Consider the following 20,026-nt stretch of genomic DNA (forward strand, 5'->3'; position numbering starts at 1 on the left):
TTCATGTCTAACTCAGAGCATAATACATGAAAAGAGCGAAACTCGTCCACTGCGCAGACTGTCAGCTTCAGAGGCCTCCTTGGGTGTGCTGTTGTTGTGGAGTTGGATACGGTGCAAGGCTTTAAGAATTTCGGGGAGGCTCTGTATTACCGCTTCGGTGGCCTGCTTCCTGGAGGCTCATCTTGTGTCAGTTCTTTCCAGTTGCATGTAATTCTGCTCCTCTTATAGTATGTTAAACCTTGAAGTTAAAAAGTAGTACAAGGTCTCAAGTGTACCGAAAAAAGTCTTTGTGCTACACAAACAACACCCAGCATCCATAAAATGCCTTGTCTGAGCAATTCTGCTTGACTATTGTTTTTGTGTCTCTAGCTGCAATAAACTTTTTTGGGACTGAGATATGTCACTTGGATCACCGGGTTACTCAGGTGCTGCTGAGTCATAATGAGCCAGCAACTTCACAAGCTCTAAGAAATCCCCCTCATTAGAGTCAGTGGCTCCCAGCCCAGCATGTTCTCTGTGGCCAGCCAGCCTCTGTCAGGCTAAAAAGAGTGTGGTGTCCACCAACCTGTGTAGGATTCCTCTGTTCCTCTCTACCTTCTCTCTTTCAGCTCTCAGAAGCTCCACAATCACAGTGCTGTCCTGACTTAAACAAAACACCCAGCACTGTCATGGGACTATTTGCCAAAAAGCCAACAACAGAAACAGAACAGTCGGTTTGTCCTAGGTGAGTACACCAACCACTGATGTACCACAAACAATCCCTGTATAATAACATTGTTACTTTGTAACATAGTAACTTAATGACAGTTAAAGCAGATTCTGATTGGGACTGCCAACAGTAGTCAACATTTCGCTTAAAAGAGACCTTAGATTAGACAAACATACACAGCACTATGTCAGCTGATTAATCAGTCAGTTTAGAGCAGTAGTTTGTCTGCTCTTTTTCCTACTAATAACTAACATAAAATAAATGAATATATATTTCAATGATAAACCAGTTCCATTATGTACTGTCTTTACCTGATAGTGCCCGCACCCATGTTCAAAATATATTTCTATATAATAGGTTTTCTGGATTTCTAAATACTTCCCTCAACAGTGCTACTTAAGGACTTCTGGAGGCATAGAGAATAGATGTCTTGTACCAATCTCTACTCAGTAACTTAACTTAAATAATTTGGTACCACATTTACCTTCATAAGTGAAAATACTGAAAATAGCATTATGCCACAGAAAAAGAATAACGGTATAAGAAGGAAAGACGAGAAAAGCAGCACCCCCGTCAAATGGCAGCTAGAATGGCTCCAAACCAACTGACAGACATCTGATAGAGGAAGTGGGGTAAAAGGGGGTGTATAGGGTAGTTTGAGTTTTTTGTTTCTATTTTCTTTTCTTTTTAATTTTATATTTGCCTTAAAAATACAAGACATAGAAATGAATGCCTTAGAAGAGGCCTGGGCCAAATACCCTAACTGAATTTTAAGAAAAACATAATTCTAAATGTTTTCTATCCTTTATTACAGAAATGAAAGAAAGAGGAAGAAATGGGAAATGGACACTGACTATGTTTTTGAGGAAGCTGATTAATCATTCTCCTATAACAGTCGACACTTCCACTCTTACAGTTTAACCTTATACACAGGGCTCCTTAAGGTAAGCAATACTGGAGACCTATCTTGCATTTCATAAAAAGAATTGTGAGGGTGGAGATCTCGACCAAGCCAAGACTGACACTACTTGGGGGCCACTAAGGAGGGAGTCATTCACTGCCCACATCGATTGCCTAAGTCTAAACACTGTTGAGAACATACTTTCTTACAACAACATTCCTATACTTACACAACCATAGTCTTTCTGATGTGTCACCAATACATTTTTACTCTGCTCATGTGATGCTCTGGAACAAATCTGAGCAAACACAAAACAGTCCGTCCCTGAGCTCACAAACCGCCTGGTCAAAGCCTGATAAAAGCAACACTTTATTGAACTGGAAATCACCTGAAACTAAACTTAAATGCTAATGCTGGTGGAGGTGGAGTATGAGGGTGTTAAACTGCAAAGCAGCAAGTAGGAGAGGAGTTTGGAGTAGTGTTGTAGTATGTACAATGAGCACCACCATGATTATATGGACTGCAAAGTTAAATTTGATAGGATATGGACATATATGATTACATAGAGTATATGTAGCATGAAACCATTGACTTTCACACCTGCCTGAACAACAATAATGCTCCATTTAATGAAAACATATGAGCCATTGACATAAAAGGCACCAAACTTGAGTCTACCATCACAGAGGGCAAATCCTATGAAAGCACTAGGTTAACAGCACACTACATCATGTACCTATGTTTATCATGTACAGAAACAGTAGTCTGCAGGCTAGATACCTAGGCCTTGTGTCATAAATCTACCGAAAAGGGTGAGATCAAGGTGATGAAGGCTTTGTTTTGCGCTGTGTTTATGTTGTATGTGTGAATGTGCGGTACATACGTGGGTTTTGAGGCCTCAGCCTGGTCCGTCTGCAGTTTGTGTCCTCCCTCAACCTCCATGGTACAGTAAACAATCCTGTTTGGAGCCAACGACTTCAAACCCTGGACCTCCATGATCACCACCTGCAACACACACACACACACACACACACACACGCACACACACATACACATTTACAAAAAGAGAGGGGGGATAAGGGGAAGCCTCAAATTGCACAGCAACTAAGAAAAAATAAAGCCAACATTGTCTCTTCCATTTTGTATACCAATATATCTGAACAAACAGATGCAGTTGTTGTTAATAACAACTTTGTGCATTGAGATGACAAGGGTGCAAGGGTGTAAAATTTAGACTACTGAATTGTCCCTAGCAATAATTGTGATGGCTGCGCTGTTCTTGGGGGCTTAATGAAAACAACTGGAATTAAAGCTGCAAGCACTGGGGCTTGTCGCGGCCAACGCAGCTGTGAATTACCACATGTTTTGGACCACACTGTGAAAATGTCATTTAATTCGAATGATGATTGTAACACAGGGCTTTCTTCCAGATGCCAGTAGGTGGCACTTTGACTATAAGTGAATACTGGCATTTAGATGTGTTTAGGGGATGGACCGTTTTCAAGCATGTAAAGTCTGGCACAGATTTGAGCATGTACAGTGAAGCTACAACGACTTCTTGTTTCATGGCGAAGCATGGAGCTTTGCTGACACGCCATGACATTAAAGCTCACAAGCTTCAGAACAAAACATCAACAATTGTCTAAGACAGTTTTGAAGTGGATTTGGCGAACTTGCCAAATCCAAAAAGAAGGAGTACTTCTTCATAGCATGAAAGTAGTCACTTCCTGTTGCCAGTAGATGGCACAATGATTATGAGCAAATATTGGCATATAGATGTGTTCAGGGCGAGACTCTTATCAAACATGTTTTTATACAGATGTGAGCATGTATACGGAAGTTACAATAACATCCTGCATGGCGTGGCCACGCCGCGGACACGCCCTTCCACAAACACTCACAGATAGCACAACTTTTCATCATCAATGTCTTTAGATTGCACAGCAAAAATTTGAAGTGGATCCCATTAATTCTGCAGGAGGAGTTTGTTAAAGTACGGACCCTGTAAAAGACCATAAATGGGCTGACACTGCACATTCAAATCAACATGGCTGACTTCCTGTTGGGTTTTGGGTATGGCCCCAAGAGGCTTTTTTGTGCATCTCTGGATGATACATGTAACAAACGTTCTGTGCATCTAGGTGAAACAGGGTGCGGGCTGCATCATTGAAAGGTCACTTCCTGCTGCCAGCTGGTGCCGCTATGAGTATGAGTAAATATTGGCCTGTAGATGTGTTTAAGGCCTGACCCTTATCAAACTTGTGAAATTTAGTACAGATATAAGCATGTACAGTGAAGTTACAACAACTTCATGTTTCATGACGAAGCATCGAACATCATCACCGTGCCAAGAACAAGCCGTTACACAAAAACTCACGATCTTCACTTCACTTCAATGTTCTGTCTCATCAAAGGCTATTCTGAGAGTGTTTTGAGGTGGGTGTGGAAAACCTGCTAGGAGTAGTACATCACAGCGTAAAACCTGACACTTCCTGTTACCAGTAGGTGGTGCTATGACTGTGAGAGAATGTTGGCATATGGATGTGTTCAGGATGGTACTGTTATCATACATGTAAATGTTAGTAGAGATGTGAGCATGTACACTGAGGTTACAACAACTTCCTTGCATGTTTCATGCTCAGGTCCTAATAAATTGAGCCATTTAACACTCAGCCATTTAAACTGTGGTGTTGTAAATGCAAAATGGCCTATTTACCTCTGATTTAGAGACTTACTTTAGTGTTAAAATGTGTTAAAATATTCACAAAGGCTATGTTTAGGTTGGAAAAAAAAGAACAAAAAACAGATAACATTGTAATTCTCTTTTTGTTGGTCTAATAGCTGCAAGCATGTACGCCTGGGCTTACTGTGAAAGTATCAGGCATGTTTGTCTAATTATTATAATAAGAAAAATATAATTATTAATATTATCATATGTAGCCATTTTGCTACAATTACATTTCACACAACAGCTGTTTGTGATCTGTCTTTTCTTTTCTCCATGAGGGAAGACTTTTGAAAAGTTGCGTGGCGCTACGGACAGCCCCCCAGCAGCAGTACTGCATGGATCATGCTTAATACCCAGAAAAGACGGAACGATTACGAACCGTCAGCGCGTCGGCTGAGGTGTTGGAGGTCCAGTAGGGGGCAGTCTTCCCTCTGGTCCTAATAATAAGATCCCAGGGCAGTGATGGGGACACTGTGCAGTAGGAGCTGCCCCCGAAATGAATGGCAATAAAGCATGCTGTCAATATTATGTACTCTGATTTTATGCACTAGAATTATAGTTGTTAATTTTATTGATTTATTGCTGTACTGTTTTATGTTGTTTTGTGAGGTGACCTTGAGTCTTCAGAAAGGCGCCTATAAATAAAATGTATTATTATTATTGCTATAGATAGTCCTGCGTTTATGCAAACACAGAGCAATTGTAGAGAGCACGCGAGTATTCAGTGTAATTAAGTTTTGAGCCTCAAAACTAACTTTTTAGGTTTAAGTCAGCTCAAGGATCTTATTTGATTGATATATTCAAAGCTAAGAGCTCAGTTTTGGCAGTACGCGTGTAAATTCCACTGTCAACCTGTTTGACTGCACCTTCATCATCTGCCAAAACACCTGCACACAAGAGAAATAATGCATTGATCAAACATAAAGTCAATGTTCTGCAAGACAAAAAAATGTTAATTTACATTTTTAAATCTCAACCTGCTCACTTTCAATTCTTGCAGATTGATAATAGCTTGAATTTGTTGTCTGCACTCTCAATGGTTTTGTTATTAGTGAGCTTCCATGTATTTTGTCCAGTGGGTGTGGGAATTGTTTATGTTGATGCCTGGGCGTGGAGGATTTTCAAAGCCTATTGAAGTAATTGAAACTGATTACTGTCGTGAGTAAATGTCTCTTTATCTTGGTCAGACCCCAATGAGAGAAGCACAAATTCTGGTTTTTATCTGGTTTAAATTCTGGCTAATTGCTAGACCACAGAAAACATTCATTGTACAAAAAATATTATTTCTCCCACCTCACCCACATTTTATTCATTACATTCTTTATACTCTAGAAAAGATGGAAAGTGTCTCTTTTCTCTGAGATGCTAGAAACAGAGACAGTAAAATAATCATGATGCTGCGGGACTGTTATGCTTCATAGATCCTTGTGGTGGATAAACACCCGTGTAGGCGCGAGGCTGGGCACAGCTATTGGACAGGTAATTTATCATCTGAGGGGTAAGGAGATACTGTACTCTGTCTCTTTTCAACATAGAAATGTACCTGCCTGTCAACCAATTAAGGTTCAAAAAGACAATTCTTCTCATTAGCTACTCCAGATGCTAACCCTGAAAAACCAGCCGTGGTTTATGGGGGGGGGGGGGGACACTGAAGTGGAATAATATATAGGAACACGTCTCTTTATGTCTAAACCTTTCAGCTTCCCTGGACCAAACTGACAGCCAGTTCCTTGGTTACTTAAACCCGAGCTGTATCCCCAGGAAAAACACCTAAAATAGCATTTCCAAAATGAATCCGGTATAACTAGGCTGTTAGGCTGGTATTTCTGGTCTCCTTTGATACATCAGAAGCTAAAGAATATGAATCAATTGTAAGTAAACCTATTTCGGTTACCATTGCAGAGTAATTGGATATGCACTAAAGGAAAAGATAAGACTTTCATCCTTGCTCAACCCACAGAACACGACGGCATGCCTGTATATGGTGTCTGTGCATGAAAGGCGCTCGCTGCCCCCCTAAACTAATTGAATGTACAAATGTGTTATGCATTTCTACCAAAGTAGAAAGTAGAATACTGCTCCAGACAGTGCAGACGCCTGACATTAAAGCTACCCTGTGGAGGTTTTTGACTAGTAGCACTATGGAGCAACGTTTTAAATGTGTGGGTCTCCATTCTGTTTGGATATTGCTCCCAAGCAAGCATATTAACCAAGATCTCTTTTGCAAGAGACCTGAGCACAGCAGATAGAGGAAAAATTGCCAGGCACAACAAAATGAAAAAAGCTACACTAGACACTACCACTGAGAGTACATACAGTTTCCAGTCATATACTATATAGTTTTGACATAGTCTTGTTATCTTTAGTTTAATTGGCAATTTATTTGTAACTTCCAGATCACTTGGACGTTCTAATTAGCCAAAGAGAATGAGCGATTACAATGCACTTTATTGTCATTGGGAATAGTAGCAAAAGATCGGCAGAGGGAGTTTGCTCAGTTGTCATGGAGATGGCTCAGTTATTATCACATAACCAACGTATGACATTTCAGTCGAGTGACCAGTAAGGCCTGTAAGTGGAACTTGCGCTAACTTATGAGATCATAAACCATGTTTCCATTCAAGAATGGGCTCTTATGTCGGATGTGGGAAAAAATGAATCCAATCCTAAAACACATCCATACTGTTTCCAAGATAATGCAACAGTTGCGATATTCCTTCATAAAAATAGAGAAACTACATCTAGTTATATAAAATAAATAATGCTTATTGTCTAATTGTATATTAAAAAAGAAGTAATCTGCTCAGACATGAACTGGAGTTGTATCTATATGCTTATCATTTAATTGCTCTTGTGATAGTTTTAACCACGTGGACCCTGGCAACTATTTCTAGGAAAAACGCATAAAAAAAACAAAAAAACATACCCAAAATAAATCAGTAATATCTCCTCAACCATTAGGCCTAGATGCATAATTCTGGTCTCCTTTGAAAGGTCAGAAGCTAAGGAATATAAATCATTAACATATTTATTTTACCATTACAGACTACATGAAGACTACATCCTCGCCTGGTAAAAAAAGCTATATTTTAATGCAATAAACCATCAAAACCATCATAAGGTAGATTATAATGCACCTGAATATATACAACTGTATATAACAGTAAATTTGATGAAAAGAAACTGATACACAACAGTTATTACACAATCTTTCAAAAATATACCAGGTGAATGTCCATGTTTTGGCCATATTTACTGTTTATATGTTCACTTTTATTGGGAGTGATCTTCAAAACGTTATTTCTCTCCATACAACCATGTTCCAAATAACATAAAGCTTCCAAAACATTGAAATATTGATAAAAAGAATATTCTTATGACCAAAAGCACTCCCATGCTTTACAGGCGACAGCTTGAGAACAGAACATCCTACAGGGCTGTGGGTGGGTTCTTTCTCTTCGTATTGAAGAGACGAAGAGAATGAGTGGCTCCTACGGTTCGCCAGCAGAGGCCGATAAAAGCCCCCTCTGCCAAACAAGCTCTTCTTCTATGACAGAATTTGAGGTAGAAATTAATCTTATCGCTGTCCTTCAACCTCAGCAAGATGACGGCCTGCCAGACGGTCAGAACAGCGAAAATCGATTACGCCCCCCATATCGGGTCAGGTCGTTCCCATGTTTAGCTTTTTATATAGATGTTAAAATTTACTCAATAATAAAATGTTTCAATCATGTGAGTCTCTTAAGCCAAACTCCACCAAGTAATTGCAAAGCTCTCTCACTTCCTAGCACAAATTCCTATTTGCTTGTCATGTTGTCTAATGCTTCCTTCAGGGAAACTGTGAGGCCCACAAGAAATATTCAAATACATTTTATGCTTCCCAGAGAATTTACCCTTTTCATTTTGGACAATGCAAACCCACTCCAAACACAATATATTAGGGAGTTCCCTTCTTCTATCCTGAAAGATCACATAATGGCTGTTAATGTCAACTATCTCTCTGTCCTTACATTGTTTAATGAATGCCGTGGAATAAGTAAACCAACATCATCAATAGGTCCACCAACCTCCAGGGTGAAGGACAGCACCACGTCAGATTTGGACAGCGTGTTCTCATCCTCCTGGCCCATGTCCATGATGGAGGCATTGTGGCCTCGTTTCAGCTTCTGCAGCTTGAACTCTCCTCCCTTGGACACTGGCATGCTTTCCAGGTTGGCCATCAGCAGGTTTACAGAGGATCGCAGTTCCTCAATGTACATGGCCTCCATCTCTCTGGATGCAAACCTGGGAAACCTTCCACCATACTGAGCAAAACAGGAAGGCGGCTAATTAATTATTGAGCGTGATTCAGTGAATGAACAAAATAACATTAAACAGCACCAGTTGTAAATAATGTTGCAACATAAACAAAATCTGTTTTGATCTGAACTCTAAACTCATGTTAAACATTAAATTAAATCAGTTAATAATGTAAAATCTGAATACTGTAGATCTCAAACTTCAAGGACCTGAAACAATATTCAGGTTAAGTCCTTGAAATGATCAATAGTTAGGATATAAAGTTAATCGTTCCTTCTATTTGCTTATCCATTCATCTCTCCTCATTCATCCATAAATCCATACATTCACTCATCCATTTGTACATTCATCGTGATCCATCCATCCATCCTTGTTCCTTACCCGAGCAATCTGGTCTGCCATTTGCAGTCGCCCATCCAGCTCTCTTCTGATCTGGGCTGCCTGCTCATCAGGGTTGTCCAGCTGGGGAAACAGACAGAAAACCCATCTTACTTCACATATGGACCCACAACAAAATTTTTAATTTTAAACAACAGTAATTAGTAAAATGACAATAATGGAAAATTAAAACAAACAAAAAGGAAACTGTTATCAAGGGTAGATGATAAGGGTAAAGTTACTGAAAAGAATCCACCTCTTAGTTTCTCTTGAGAAGTATGTATTTACACGGTGCTTGAAATGGAGAACTGGTACTTTCTGACTAACCACTTAACAAAAACCAAAATGTGAACAGTGCCAAAAACGTCCTCCTTGAAACTGATTTAGAATGACAAAAAGGAAAGAAAAAAAGAAGACTCCGACTCAGAAGAAACTCCATCATCATCCATCATGGAGCTGCTGCTGTGACTGCCCCCATTGCTTAATGTTGTTTCTTACTGCAGAAAAAAGATTCGAGTCATCAGGATCTGTTATGCAACATATAACCTGCATGCTTGTTTCACTTGCAAATCAAACTACACAACTTAAACAGTCTGGGGACTGATCCTTCACCAACCATTTTATGTTGATAGACGGTGTGAAGCCTTGTGTAGTACAGTGTTAATTGAAGGTTCTCAAAAGGCTTGTCGAGCAAGCCTGCTTGTGCCCATAATCACAGTGAAGAATGCCCTCTTGGGGATATTATTGCTTCTGTCAATACCTTCCCTTTCCAGTTGGCCAAGAGAAGCCTTGCTGCTTACAGAGACCAGCGAAACACAGAGCAGAAATCAATCTGATGACCATGATTGAATTCCATAAGTCGCTCTTGCCCTGAGGATCAATACTCCCTCTGCAGCCCTGCCTGCTGATTAGGGGGAGCTTGAGAAGGCTAATGGCAGTGTCACACAACTATGTTGTGGTCAGTCAGCAGCATGACGGGGTTCTCTGCCATCCGCAGACAAGCACACAGGTGTGTTTGTGTGATGTATGCACACAAGAGAGCAAGACACATGTGGTGTACTGTAGGTTAGCAGTTGTAAGCAAAATGCTTGACATGACATCAACATCTATAGAGACAATAGGATTTTGAAAACTCCATCAGTTTTCAGTTAAAAGACTAATTTTAAATTGGGAAAAACTTAAAACAGCCTTTTTTAATAAGATTATTAAAGCATTCTCTGATCTGCCACCTTTATAATTAAGATTAGCAATGATGAAATAAGTTTAAGCAACTAAAACTATATATGGAAAAGCATATAATCACTATATAAAGTTGTTGGGGTTGATGTGTTAGCTGAATGTTGCCTATTTACACATTCAGCAGACACATGTGTTCCACCTCACTCTCCTTTTAGCTTTGGGGGTTGGTTTCTTTTGCTGCTTAATGCTTCACAGCTGTCTGTCAGTCTCCTGGCTGGTGTTGGTGCTGGGCACCGCGGGACTCGTGAACAACGTTTATTTTTAGGAAACGTCTGATGAGCTTGCTGTTATTCCCTCCTTGCGTAACCTATAACCTGCCTACGTAACATGCAGCATCTGCTGCTCGTTCGTTATGAAAAGATGAATGAGCGTTTGTTTAGGCGCCAAACTTGTGGTGGTCGATAAACGTAATTATTTACGTCCCGCTGGCTGCCATCACCTTAATTATTGTTGCCACTGGCTAGAAAGAAGTTACAGGTTTATTGTTGATCATGTAACGTTACAGTTTTATTTAGTTATAAATTACATTGGGTTTGAGAGTCAACAGGGTTTATTAACTTACAGTAGTTTATAAGCTGTCATTAACTGTAGACACATTGTACATTAGGCTACATGGTTGTGCTCTGTAAGTTAAAAACAGGTTACAGGTTTATTGTTGATTGTGCAACGTCACACTTTTATTTAGTTAACGTTACACTGGGTTTAAGAGTCTGGGGAGTGTGTTGACTTACAGGATTTACTAAGCTGTCAATAATTGCATTGCACATTACATGGCTGTGCTCTGTAAATGAAAAACTGGTTACAGTTACAGAATTCCTTATAGCCATGCAGTTTTATTAGCAACCTGGACTGAACGCAACAGGTGATACAACATTCGTAATAACCACAAGAGACTTGAGACTTGATTTGGACTCTAGCTCAAAGTCTATCAACAATAATCATTTTAATCTTTTTCAAGCAAAACTTTCAAACATTCCCTGGTTCCAGCTTTGCAAATGTGAAGATTCTTTACTTTTCTTTGTCATATATAACAGTAAACTGAGTATTTTGGGGGATTTTGACAGTTGGTCAAACAAAACAAGCAATATGAACATATCTTGAGTTGTAAATAATTCTCACTTTTCTAATATTCAATAGATTAAATAAACCAATCAGCAGATTTATTGAGATTTATAGAAATGAATGGTTAGTTGCAGCCCTAGCCAAAAACCTAAAGAAAGAGCTAAAAGAGGCCCCAGAAATCTGAAGGGAAATCAATAGTCAGATAATTCTCTGTAAGTTTGTCACCGCGAATGCACTGTGGCCATGGTTAAAAGGAGATAGCATGTTACATCCACAGTCATTATTCACATGACCACGTTGCTAGTCAGGAAAACATAAACATAGGTTGCTTGAACAAACAACAAATGCTGTTGTTAATGTGGTGGGAACAATTTCCATAATTGTGATAGTGTCATAGAGTTTGGAAAAAGTAAACATGAAAGAGTTAATTTAAGAACTGAAATCAGGGATTAGGTATTTGATACATTTATTTCCACCATGACTTAAGACTTTCTTAATAAACCAGTATGTATTTATAGTTTTACAAGGTGCAGAATGCTGCTGCAGGTCTTCTAAAATAAAAAGGTCTAATAAAGGCAATGAAATCAAAAAAAGGTTTACATTTGAATATGACATAGCAAGGTTAATCCAATAAAGACCATTCACTTTGGCAGTTATAAATTACAAAAACCAAAAACAACAAATGCAGATATAACGTAAATTATAACTCTTCTACTCTCTCTCTCACTCTCTCAATTGATTTTCTCCCACTGTCTGCATTAACATCTTGCCAGAACACCCACCGAGAAGCACGTTTGAATTACGGCTGTCTCCCAGGCATGCACGACGCACACACACACTTTGATATGCACCACAGAATACACACATCAAAAAGTGTGCAGCGCCATACTGTGTATACACTCCCATGTTGTTAATCTCTCCCCATGATATTCACAGAGAAAGCAGCGTTCACACATCAAACAAAAGAGAATGAACCTGGTGCCTCAGATTGCAGGAATGCAAGGTTTTGTTCTCACATTAAAGTTACAGTAATGTGAAATACTGAATTTCACTGCCAATCTCAGCCTCCATTAAACAATCTGAGTCTGGATTTGTCTCTCCAGGAAGCTCCAGCCTGTCCTTTACCTACAATAACCCCAAAGAAGTGATGCAAACCTTTCCTGTTTATCTTTCTTTTGTGTTGTTAGTCACTCGCTTTTATACGAAATTTGCATGAGTCCTGGCTCCCTGTAATAGTGGGAGTGAGATGCTGCCCCAAGTGGAGGAGTATTTCAAGGTCTTGTTCACAAGTGGTGACAAAATGGATTTGATAAGGATGCCTCCGAGGTGCATTCCTTTGGGGGTCTTCTGGGCACGTCCAACTGCGAGGAGACCCCCAGGGTTGACCCAGATCTCGCTGGGAGGATTACATATCTCATCTGGCCTGGGAATGCCTTGGGATCCCCTAGGAGGAGCTTGAAGGTGTTGCTGAGGAGAGGGATGTCTGAAATACCCTGCCCTAGCCTGTTGCCACAGCGATACGATAAAAAGCATATCCTACCATACAACTTCAGGAGCTAACGCTAGCCACCATTGGCGTATACTTATGGCATGATTTTGACGGCTAACATATGCCCAGACTCATGCATTGAGACTTTTTTCAATGTTTTGAATAATGCAAATTAGTCACTACTGCCAACTCCTTTTCTAACTGTGTAATGTGGGTGTATACAGTGCGTAAAATAGTAAAAAAGTACTATTACAGTATAGTTTACTTAGAGTAAAGTGGATGCGTCTCTCTTGCATTTTTTAAAAGTGGATATTTAGGATACTTACAGAATTATCGACATATTTTGCATGCGTGCTCATTTTTACATATTTTTCCTACACAGTTTTGTAGTAACTAGCTATAGTCCATGTAATCAAGTTTCCACAGTTGTCAGTTTTTCATATTAAATGCAGCTGATTGCAGTAAAATGCTGTAGTATATTATTCTTCAAATGGAATTTATGAAAGAGAAGTGTGTTTTTTGAGAAAGACCAGCTCCAAATGTTTAATCAACAAGCTTTATGTTTACGATATACAGTATGTTGCTGGCATAGATACAAATGTTATATGCTAGGTAGACAAAATAGACCAAATCTATATATATATATATATATAGATATGGCCTATTAGATATAGATATGTGTGTATATATATATATATATACACACATACCACATTTAAGGAATTAATAGTTTTCACGTTACAGTGTTGGCAAATTAAATAAATAAAAAACAACCACAAAATCGCCTCCACTAAAAGTCTCTACACGGTTTTAATTTAAAATATTTGCATGCTTTTCCTGTTTCCTGTCAAATTGCACAATTTTATTTTGTATTTTATGCGTTTATTTCCTTCCCTGACAGTGGAGTCGACCTGAGAGTGGAGCCTGGATCCACAGTGGAGATCTGCAGGCAGACACTCCTGTTTCATTGTTTAATCCTGTACTCTATACTGACAATAAAGGTGAACCTATTGCAAACATTAACTAAATGGTATATGTTCGAGTGACAAAGGCCTTTAGAGGCCATAAGAATAATGAACACAACAGAGCACCTATTGTATGTTTGTGACACAAGCCAACAAAGTATGGAAATCCTGGCATAATTAGCTGTGCTCTGAAACCATAAAACTTGATTTCTTCTCTGTCAAATTCATAAAGTTAGGAGGGATCTTGAAAAATAAGCATTTTGAATTTCTAGTTAACAATACTATCATCATAACAAAAAAAGTCAAAGGCTTCATACCAGGAAACTCTATATATTTATGTCTGAATATAATTATCTCTAGCCCCTTGCTCAATTCCTCATTTTTATTTAAATGCCTCAACTTACTCTACTTGTATATTGTTTTTTTTCCTATTATGTTATTAATTTCAACCTTTCAATCCTATTTGTTTTGATTTTATTTTTAACAACCATCTATTTTACTTTCTAGAGTAGCCTAATTGATAGTAAAAAAGTACCCTATGCATACATTGAAAAAATTATTTTTTAAGAGTTGTAATTCTATGTTGCCCAGGAAACCTCACTTTTTTTAAAGCATTGAATTTGTCACAGTACTTTATCTTCCATGTGTCTAAAAGCCTAGAGTAAGTGCAGTCGGATTCTCTGAGCATTCTCTGAATTCAAAGAGGTCCAGTTAGAGAAAATTTCCCGAAGCAAAGGTCCAGAACATCAAACTCGACTAACTTGCGTTATCATTCAGTACCTTAACATATAGTTGTATCAACATGTGTTTTTAGTCAACAACGGACTGTCAGATCAAATAATATTTCAGTCAGTTTTCACATCAAACTGGAGGGATAATAATAAATAACTACTCTAATAAATTAAAAATTTAAGTAAACTAAAATAAAGTGCCTAATTCTTAGAAAAAATGAAGTAAAAAGTGCTTGAAGTGATGAAGTGCAGTCTTAGCCAATTTTATAATAAACACTCAACACATCATAACAAATGAACAGCTGTAATGCCTCCTCTTCTCTTTCACTCCCTCTTACAGAGCTACCACTCCTACTTTCTCTTGCTCAACAACAGCTCTAGCTTGTCCTGACAGCCAGCATTGGAGATCTATGAGATATTCTGGTGTTGAACTGCCCGTGGGAGGAATGTACATGTAAGAATCTGTACATTCTTGATTAAAAGTCATGTGAAATCTCTTTTCCCTTTCGTCTCCTCAATTCGTGAGTGTTTCCAAAACGTCTCGCGGTGAATCTCGCGGACTCGACTCGCAAGCATCGGAATGCACAGATTCGATTGGCTGAGCAGTGTCACATGAGACGATTGGAGCACATGCGACTGGTCTGTGAGTTTCCTGGTCTGCTAAACCAGTACAGTAAATATTAGAAATGCTGTGCGGGTTAAAATAGAAACACTCCGTCACGAGGTAGTAAGTCTCAATAATAAATCTACTGTAGGTCGGCGGGCCAGAGATGGACAGCGGCTGGGTCCGGATCCAGACCTCAGTCCACCTATTAGTGACCTTTGACCTAGGGAATGGCTGCACTTTAGATATGCTCCAGGCCACTAGTGACCATTCAAAGATGCACAAGTATACATTGTGTAATGGATATATTTAAATATTGTCATGGAACATAAATGGCTGTAGCACACCAGTTAAATGAGAAAAAAAAACACACAAACTTACAGTTCATGGAAGAAAAAAAGAATGCAAAGAGAAAGTACAACTACTGGAAAAGGAAATCGTTAACTTGGATGCACAATTGGTAAAACAATATGACACATTTATCTTGTATAGATCTACATGTACAACTTGTTCTGAAGAACACTTCTTTCTAAAATTTGAAGTTACCAAAAACTTTCCCGAAAGGTTGGCTGTAGATCCACAGATAAATGACCTAACTGGAATGATACCAATATGTATTCTGCAATAATTACAACTAAGATATGACAGTTTCATTACCAATGATAAAATATTACAGTATGTTGAAATGGCGAGCCTAGCCAAACACTGGGATCGAACAAATTCTGAATCAGATTGGATCCTGATTGAACAGGAACTCAACTCTTCTTTTAAACCTACTGAGGCTCAGGCACAAAAATGATATGATGAATCCCATCTAAGCACATTCAAAGATAGTTTGGCAATAAGTACATAAAACATCTCTCATAATAATCAAAAAATACATCCTACTGAATATTTTTCCCTCAGAATATGTTTTGCGTTCTCCTGCAATACTTTTGTGTTCCATCACGATACTTTTCTTCTTATTTAATTTCACTTTGAACTGGGTATTACCTATACTAACATAGTACCACTGCTCAATATGCTAGTGTTATGTAATTGATCAAACTGGACCAGGAACCACAGCGACAGCGGGTGCTGTGATCAGCCCAGAGGAGAGGTAGGAGAGCTGGGATAGGAGCCATGCTGGCTCAGCTTGGACTTAAGGCTGCTCCTGGCTTATGTCCGGTCTGTAAGAAATGAGACTCAGGCTGCCAAGAAACGGGAAATCAGAGACTGTTATGCCCACATTTTTACAGAGACCTGCCCCATCAACATCGAGCTAATGTGCTAGTTTGGTGGGTGGAAAGGAATCTTAAGCCAAGAAATTTATAATTTAACCAAGAATACTGAAAGACCTCCTTAGCAGCAGCAGCAACAACAACATTAGATATATAACCTCACTGCTTCCTTATCTTTATTTCCACAGCCCCCCACCCCCCTTATTCCTAATCTTCTCCTCTCTCCCTGATTTCACAAAATTGCTATCTCCTCTGGATAGATTAACAGGCCCAAACCCTGATAGTGATTAAAAGAAAAGCAATCACTCAGTGAATTCAGATTAGGGGACAAGGGTTGGCATGGCAAGTGATGGGGGAGGGGGATGAGCGGTAACCTCTGTGTACAGTTGCCATGGTGATCACATAAAAGACAATAAAGGGCACTGGGGAGTGTTTGTGCATGTTTGTGTGTGTGTGTGTGTGTGTGTGGGTCTGTGCAGTGTTCACAAGTATACAACCATTTAAATGTTTCAGGAATTATTTTGAGTTATACGTCATCAAGAGTACACATTTTATATATCTCTCTCTCACTTACATACACGCACACACACACACACACACACACACACACATACAGACACACATAGTGCTGAGGCCAAATGCCAAGCATTACCATGGAGATGTACTTCAAACTGTCCAAGGTCTCTGTTTAACCAGGACAGCAGCAGTTCTTTGATGAAGCACAGTTGTGGGTCATTTGGTCTCTCCTGTCATTTGTGTTAGAGCAAATATGCACAGAGAATACGAGGGTTTCACAGCAATACTGCGCACTTGTACTGGATTATCAACCATACTACATATTCTACTCTTGTTAACCTTTCAGGAACAGCAAGCTGGGACAGAATTTACACACAGAGACAGAATGAGAAAGCTGGGAAAAATTGCAGGTAATGGAAGGCACACATGTTTGCAGTTGCATCTTGTGAAAGTCAGATAAATGAGAAATGTTGTTTTACTGGACAAAAGGGCAAAGCCTTTGCAATTCTTTCTTGACTCTAAATTTAATTTACCAGAAGTTTACAGAGCCCTGTCCCCTCCTCGGAATTGTTGCACATTATGTGAATAGTGTGGCTGCACACAGCCCAGCACCTTTAGGGGCTGTTGTTATGACATCATTTTAACTAAGCATAGAAAACAAAATCTCAGATGGCCATTTATGATATGATATACAGTGCAAAGCGCTTAACTTTTTCCTAGTTTTGTTATGTTTCAGCCTCATTCCAAAATGGATGAAATTCATTATATTTACTCTACAAACAATACCCCATAATGACAATGTGAAAGAAGTTTGGTTGAAATCTTTCCAAATCTCTCCAGAGTTGTTCAATCGGGTTCAAGTCTGGACTCCTGATCAGATAATTTTGTTTTTCATGGTCTTAGAGTCCTTCAGGTGCCTTTTGGCAAACTCCAGGTGGGCTGTCATGTGGCTTTTACTGAGGAGTTGCTTCTGTCTGGTGGAGTGCTGCAGAGATGGTTGTTCTTCTGGAAGCTTCTCCTCTCCACAGAGACAAACTGGAGCTTTGTTAGAGTTCGGGTCACAACCCTGAATCCTGGTGGTTCCAAACTTTTTCTGTTTACGGATGATGGAGGCCACTGTGCACACTGGGACCTTCAATGCAGCTAGGGCTTGTATCGTCCCGTTTTATATAATTATATAATTATTTATCATAAATCCTGTGTACTGACTGGCCAGTGGGGATATTTGTTGACACTGATCATAACTACACAGCTGACGGGTGTAGTTTGTTGAAACAGTGTTGCAATGTTATGAGCTACAAACTTTCATTGACAGGTGAAACAGAGTGGTGTTAGCAAAGATAATAGCAAATCAAGGATCCCCAAAAGTGCAAAGTAAATGGGGTCTTTAATACCCTGAATTGAATATTAGACCGCCAGAAGAACATTCACTCGCAGTGACAGTAGGTGGCTTGTAAAACTTCTAGCAACCCTTCAAGACTGGGGCCGAAACACCACCACACTGTTTTGATTTAGTCCCAGTTAAGTGCCACTGTGTGCTCATGTTTTAAACTTCATGGTTGATATTTATGTGATGTGACTGAAGAGTGATTAAAATTTGCCTATTACTTTTATTTCATTATTACTTGGTATCAGGAGGAAATGTCTTCATACTTGATACATGATTATGTCTTTCTAATGTACATTGCCATATCACTCAATTATTTTCATCTCATCTTGTCCCACTGAGCCCGTGAGCAACAGACTTTCAAAATAATAATAACAAAATAAAAACTGCGTACACATGAGATAAAATAATTGTCAGCGTTAATTGATGCGTTAAAATGAAAACTAACTTGCCCAGCCCTATTAATAACATTACAGAGTACGGTCTAGACCTACCCAATATGAAAAGTGCAATGAGAAAACTTCTGTTAGGAATTGGTGCTAAATAAATAAAATAGAACTGAATTAATGTTTGCTACCGTCATTAGAACTATTATTAATTTTCATTGATACCTGTACCTCTACCACAAAATTGTTTTACGTCTCTATGTGGATATTTCACTGGGCAACTGCCCTAAAAACACAATAAAGAAACCACCTGGAAAGCTACAAGGACCGGTAGGTGGGGTAAATCTGAGAAAATAATTAGTTGGTTGGCACATTTAGGTCACGTGGTAGAGTGCCCGCCCCATTTACAAGGTTTAGTCTTTACTGCCCGGGTTTGAATTCAGCCTATGGCCCTTTGCTATGTTTTGCCCACTACGTTTTTCTCCCTCATTTCCATTTCCGCTATTCACCGTTCTATCAATAAAGGCTAAAAACAAAGCCAAAAAATATTATATTAGTGGGGGACAGGTGGCTGATTTATGCGTACATGATTATTTAGGTATTGTCAGAGCTGATCCCCGCATCACACCAATTCGGTTGCTATAATCATGACAGAACAGTGCAAACAGATGCTGACGTCATATTATTAGGCTGTAATATCAACTAGAGCCTTCAGCATGGATCTGCTATATTTTATGCCGCTCTGCTCCCCATCCCTGCTGGAAAGTGGGCGTGGCTTACGCTGCAGCTCTGGGAGAGACAGAGCACAGAAGGAGAGACATGGCTACAAACACAAGCCACTCTGTGAAAGATGTTTCAAATCCCCCCTGACCGAGAGAGGCAACACAGCCAACTTAGCAAAGCATCTCACCAACAGACATGCAGACTTGTTCAAAGTATTCAAAGAGTGACAGGTTAGTGAATGTGAAAAATAACATCGAATATCAGTCAAGCGAGTGTGATTGATTGTGTGACAAGCAAACTTTTAGCATCGGAGTTTGAAGAGTTATTAGCTTTTTAGCTAACTTACCAATTTGGCAAACATCTCTATATGTAAACGCAATGTTCTGGTAATGGGGATCATGACATGGACATTCTTGTCCATTATTTCTATTAACAGATGATCTCATTAGAGTGCAGACCTCCGCCAAGGAGGTGTATTGAGTCAGGATGCTGTTTAATAAGTGAAAATATAAAGTTAACTATCAAAGAAATCACATAAAATAAAATATAGGGGACATCAGATTACTGCATACCATGTGAAAGATTTAATAACAATGACACTGATCTACTAATTTACAGTAATCCAATTATTAATGTACTCATTCATATTCAAAAACACACCTACATGTCATCAGAACTTTATTTAGCAT

General features: G+C 39.1%; 1 protein-coding gene across 4 annotated transcripts in view; it reads right to left on the reverse strand.

Moving 5' to 3' along the window:
* Positions 1 to 20,026, reverse strand: part of LOC123956496 (calcium-dependent secretion activator 1) — a 153,601-nt gene that overhangs the window by 118,792 nt on the left and 14,783 nt on the right. For all 4 annotated transcript variants that reach the window (XM_046028711.1, XM_046028713.1, XM_046028710.1 and 1 more), the window contains exons 2-4: positions 9,019 to 9,099; positions 8,406 to 8,642; positions 2,494 to 2,615 (exon numbers count right to left, since the gene is read on the reverse strand). In XM_046028711.1, coding sequence (XP_045884667.1) covers positions 2,494 to 2,615; positions 8,406 to 8,642; positions 9,019 to 9,099 — 440 coding nt within the window. The remainder of the gene's footprint in view (positions 1 to 2,493; positions 2,616 to 8,405; positions 8,643 to 9,018; positions 9,100 to 20,026) is intronic.

This window comes from Micropterus dolomieu, linkage group LG18 (genome assembly GCF_021292245.1).
Source record: "Micropterus dolomieu isolate WLL.071019.BEF.003 ecotype Adirondacks linkage group LG18, ASM2129224v1, whole genome shotgun sequence".
Classification (NCBI taxonomy): domain Eukaryota; kingdom Metazoa; phylum Chordata; class Actinopteri; order Centrarchiformes; family Centrarchidae; genus Micropterus; species Micropterus dolomieu.